Source organism: Coenobita brevimanus, chromosome 86 (genome assembly GCF_032717465.1).
Source record: "Coenobita brevimanus isolate Jiangsu-jjx chromosome 86, ASM3271746v2, whole genome shotgun sequence".
NCBI classification, from domain to species: Eukaryota; Metazoa; Arthropoda; class Malacostraca; order Decapoda; family Coenobitidae; genus Coenobita; species Coenobita brevimanus.
Window position 1 is genome coordinate 30,723,900 of NC_137039.1, and position 5,416 is coordinate 30,729,315.

The 5,416-nt window shown below is 44.1% G+C and overlaps 1 protein-coding gene across 2 annotated transcripts in view; it reads right to left on the minus strand.

Annotated features, from left to right (window-relative positions):
- LOC145410823 (sodium/mannose cotransporter SLC5A10-like) overlaps nucleotides 1–782 on the minus strand; it is a 17,863-nt gene extending 17,081 nt beyond the window's left edge. For both annotated transcript variants that reach the window (XM_080280942.1, XM_080280941.1), the window contains exon 1: nucleotides 673–782. In XM_080280942.1, coding sequence (XP_080137068.1) covers nucleotides 673–777 — 105 coding nt within the window. In that variant the 5' untranslated portion in view covers nucleotides 778–782. The remainder of the gene's footprint in view (nucleotides 1–672) is intronic.
- Between the last annotated feature and the right edge of the window lie 4,634 nt (nucleotides 783–5,416).

The following is a 5,416-nucleotide window of genomic DNA, read 5'->3' on the forward strand; positions in this document are numbered from 1 at the left end:
CAAGCGTCCCTCACCTCCCTCTCCCTATCCTCTAAAAGGAAGATGGTGGATTGGATAAAGGCAACTTTTTCACCCTGCAGTCCACAGGGTTCGCACTGCAAGACGAGCCTGAGGATGCAGCAACAACAACAACACAGCAACACACAAACAACAGTTTCTTCAATACGCGCGGCTTCCCATAGTCTAAAAATAATCGTCAGGTGGAAGGAAAAATAGGATGAAAAATACGTCAGAAAGTGATGGGATCAGTCCTTGTTGGGCGTGGTGTGGTGCGGGAGGTGGTGCAGTATGCGTTGCCATGATGTGATGTGTGGTGTGATATGATGCGGTATGGTATGGTGAGGTATATCGGGGGGAGATGAGTTTGGTGTGGTGTGGATGTTATGTGATGCAGTGTGGTATGGTGAGGTATACAACGTGGGTGATGAGTGGTGTGGTGTTCGGTGTGTGGTGCAGCGTAACGTGGTAATGGATGTCGCGTGATTGCGTAGCCCCGTTACTATTTGCGATGCGTTGCGGTGCACTGGTGAATCTTGCAACTCACTCCTCCAACCAGAATGCAGAAAAAACAAATGTTCTTACTTTACTGTAAAACCGCTTTGCGCGCGCGTGCGAGCGAGCGAGAGAGAGAGAGAGAGAGAGAGAGAGAGAGAGAGAACTAGACATACTCACCCATACTCCCACGGCCAGAACGAGTATAAAGTATGCACAAATCACCACCAGATCAGGCCAGGAGAGCCGCGACCCACCCACACCCTCACCCACCACACCCTCCATCTCACTACTCCACTAATACCACTACAATCACCACAGTCACCACTAACACCACTCCTGTATCACCACTACCCTCACCAGTCACCACTATCACCACTACCCTCACTGCTTTCACCACTATTTCACCACTTCTGACACCACTATCAGCATCCACGAAAACTCTCTCATCACTCTATCACCACTCTCGCCTGTCACCACTATCACCACCCACCAAAACTGTCTCACCTGTCACCACTTTCTCTAGTCTATCACCACTACCCTCACCACCTTCACCACAATACTGTATCTCTAATTTATCACCACCTTAATCTATCACCACTACCCTTTCCACCTCATCACCTTCTCACCACGCCACTGTCACCACTAGGTACTTCAAATCGTCACCACATTTATCACCACACCTTTTACCACAATCACCACCACAGCAAATAGTCATCTAGATCACCACAACCACCACTTTCACAATTACCACACACCCTGCACCGGTCACCACATCTCATCACAATCACCACCACATATAACAACCATCTAGTCACTAATATCCGCCTTAACCACCACCACCACAACTGCCACGTCTCACCACAATCACCACCACATACAACAACCAAGCAGTCACCAAATGGCAGTCTTAGCCACCACCACAATCTACCACAGCCACCACAACTACCACACACACACCCTCCCTCAACGAATGCTTGGCCAGGTGTGAGACGAAAAAATTACCCATCACCCCCGGCAAGGTGGACTGAGGGCTGAAACATTATGGACAGGGAACGAAATGATCTGAAACACGTCTTACTATTGTCAGTTTTCTGTGTTTACTTTTGGGTGAATTAAATGCGAAAGTTAATGGTGACAGGATTAACATTCTTGGGAACTTTAGACTCTCTTTCTTTCTCTCTCTCTCTCTCTCTCTCTCTCTCTCTCTCTCTCGTATAACCTTGAGAAAGTAAAGAATGGGAAAGAATGAAAAAATTAAGGTTAACAACAGAAGAATGGAAGGAAATAAATTTTTTGGTAACTCTCTCTCTCTCTCTCTAGCTTGGACGAAAAAATACCAGGGGGCGGTATTTTCAAACATACTTACGATCGATTCCCTGTCGTAACATAAGACAAAATTTTACAGGAAGAATTAAATAAAGGGAAGATTTTTGCACACCTTCTCATAATCTTTCTCCTCATCTTATCTCGTAACTAAGATTAAGTTTGCGAAGAGACTCAGGAAGATTTGACAGCTTCCTTGGCCTGTCTTTTCGTAGGGTAAGGAGGCTCCCAAGCACCATTTCCTTGGCGATTTATTTTTGGATATGGCTGGTTAATATCCTTCTGTACGTTATTTATGCAGACTGCAGGGTATGGTAATGTTTGAAAGATTTATTTAACGCAGAATGAGACGGTAAGGTGGAATAAGCAAAATAAATCGCTTAGGAAATGGTGTTATGGAGCTTCCTTAACCGACGAGGATAAGAGCCCTTGTCCTTCCTGCAAATTAAAGCCCGAGTTACGACAAGGAATTGATCGTAAGTGCGTTTGTGTATCCCAGAGAGAGAGAGAGAGAGAGAAAGAGAGAGAGTCACAACGTTGCCCGTGAGTGCTAACAACAACACAATTTCGTTCAAGGTCAGATGACACTGATTGGAAGGATGGAACATTTTGGAACGGAGACGAGATTGAATGGAAGGTTATGAGGAGGAGGAGGAGGAGGAGGATGTACAGAAAAGGAAGTGGGAAGAAGAGAGGAGGAAGGGCAGAAGGGCGAGGAAGAAGAGGGGAGGAAGGGCAGGAGAAGGGCGAGGAAGAAGAGGGGAGGAAGGGCAGAAGAAGGGCGAGGAAGAAGAGGGGAGGAAGGGCAGGAGAAGGGCGAGGAAGAAGAGGGGAGGAAGGGCAGAAGAAGGGCGAGGAAGAAGAGGGGAGGAAGGGCAGGAGAAGGGCGAGGAAGAAGTGGGAAGGAAGGGCAGAAGAAGGGCGAGGAAGAAGAGGGGAGGAAGGGCAGGAGAAGGGCGAGGAAGAAGAGGGGAGGAAGGGCAGGAGAAGGGCGAGGAAGAAAAGGGGAGGAAGGGCAGGAGAAGGGCGAGGAAGAACAGGGGAGGAAGGGCAGGAGAAGGGCGAGGAAGAACAGGGGAGGAAGGGCAGGAGAAGGGCGAGGGAGAAGAGGGGAGGAAGGGTCTAAAACAGCCATCTTTTCATCTTGCATAATGAGTTGCAGCATGAGAGTAACACAAGAATACGGTGCTAGTCACCAAAAAGTGCTATGGGAAGGACGTAGAGTAAGCACTGTCTTTTTCTGCCACTGAGAAACAAGCTGTATAAAGGATGAAATTCTGGGCAAAATTAGAGTAAAAACAAGTCAGATTTTCATATGGTTCAGCCATTAATGTATTTAGATGGTAATTCGAAGCTACATACTAATCCAAACTACTTTTAAACGTTATTACTATTTTGCAACATACCTCATTCCTAAGGAATTTGTTCCTTATGTTCACAGTTCTGCTGAAGAAGTGCTTCATTTACTTATATTCTAATATATCATAATCTCTCAGGGATGAACATTTTTTTTTTCTTTTTCCTCTTCTGCTGATGAAGAGTGTGGCTTTTCTTCCCATTTTCCCTCCAGATAATCCCCAGAGCTAACTAATATTCACGAATTAAATCACGAATACTAAAAATACTTGGGCAGCACAGCCTGATCACTGGCTCAATGTAGTTGCCCAAATGATGCTCACTCAGCACCATACTGGTGTGAAAATATTATTTAACTTCCCCTATGTCTCAGGTTAAAATGGGGGGGGGGAGGTTCAGGTGCAGTATATGACTGACAGACTGAGTTTTACGGGTCCAGATTCAAATAGGTTCATTAATAACATGTTATGGCGTAATTCTAGGACCTCAGAGCAGTCAACCACCGTAAATTAAGGAAGACTGTGCATATACTGTACTGTAAAGGAGACGGTTCCTGATTTTGGCTCCGGATTCCTTAAAGAATGACTTAATTTTATTCGTAAATCAGCTAAAACTAGGTTGTTATGAACAAGGGGACTAAATTGAATGGTCTGTTCTTTGTTACTTAGCTCAGTAATTTAAAAAAAAAAAAAAATTAAAGGACATAAGTCGTGCATACTGTGAGTTAATGGACGTTTGTACAACCGGGCTCTGAAACCGCGCTGTTATATCAGTGTCCCTACATGAAAGCGTCACTCTAACACCAATTACTAGATTCATGGAGTCACCAACATAAGCAGCCATACAGACTGAAAGAGATCTATAAAATACAACAATTCACTCAACGAAAAGGCGTGCTCTCGCTGCTTTAGTTTACCAAAAAATACATAGTTTTCTATCATGTCCGTCTCTTGTTAATTTTCTTTCTTTTTTCAGGGTAGACGTATAGCTTATCTCCGAAGTGAAAACAAGATTCCTGCTTGGCTTTCGCCGACAATGCTCCCCAATGTTGAGGTTTGTACTGAATGGTAAATAATGACTCTAAATTAAAAACAAAATGAAAACATCGACTATCTCTCACCTGTCAATTCAGAATCCCTCCACTCCCTTTTCCATTGCCCCGATTTACCCATCTCTTACCTTGACCTTCCCTGCGTCGACGTACGTTAGTCTGTCCTTTGACGATATAAAGATGAAAACGCTGACGTTGCTTTATGCCAGAAATTACTTTGAGGTTCCACTCCGCGAGGACATTAATGTGAACTCTGTCGATATTTAGATGATAAACAAAAATGAAAGCCTGCGTAGAGGTGTAATGAGAAAAAAAAAAAAGCTTATGGACGGGTGCCAAGAAGCCTCCTATTCCATTTACAGTAAGTTCTTTATCTGTATTCTCCCTACATCCAGAAGATTTTATTCAGCTTAAGGAAGGGCCTCGTACTGAAGGGGTTCATTATATGGATCCTAAATAGAAATCGTCGGGAAATAAAACAATGAGAGACATCTTGCTTTCTGGGTTTTCTACTTTTTTTTTTCTGATGAATAAAATCGTCTCGTTAGCCAAAATGAAAGAGAATATGACGTTCCAGTGGTAAAGCATCTACCAGTTTATCTATCTATCTGCCTGAAAGTTTACAACCTATCTATGCATTTCTGTATGTATGTATGTATAGGTATGCATGCACGTATGTCTGACTGTCTGCCTGCCTAGCTTCACCATTAATCCCTCTCTATTTAGCTATCTAACAGTCTATTCTTCTGTCTCTCTCCCGCCTAACGATGTATTCACCCCTCACACGATGCAGCGTCACAGATGTACAGTCAACATATAAAGGTATATTGATATAGGAACGCACTGTATATTTATAGTGGGAAAAATGTGCAGAAAATCATCTCATCCTCTCTCTCTCTCTCTTCGTTATAAACGCTTGAACTGGAGAGAGAGAGAGAGAGAGAGAGAGAGAGAGAGAGAGAGAGAGAGAGAATGGGGGAGGGGGTGTTCTGGACTTTAGAATCAATACTCAAGGTTCTCTCCTGTCTGCCAAAATCCTCTCTCTCTCTCTCTCTCTCTTTCTGTATTCCCTTCTCACCATCTTTACTCTTATCCTCCTCCTCCTCCTTATCATCATCATCATCATCATTTTTCTCATTTCCCTTCTCCCCTCCTCCTTTCCATCTCCTCTTTCCTAACTTCTTCCTCCTC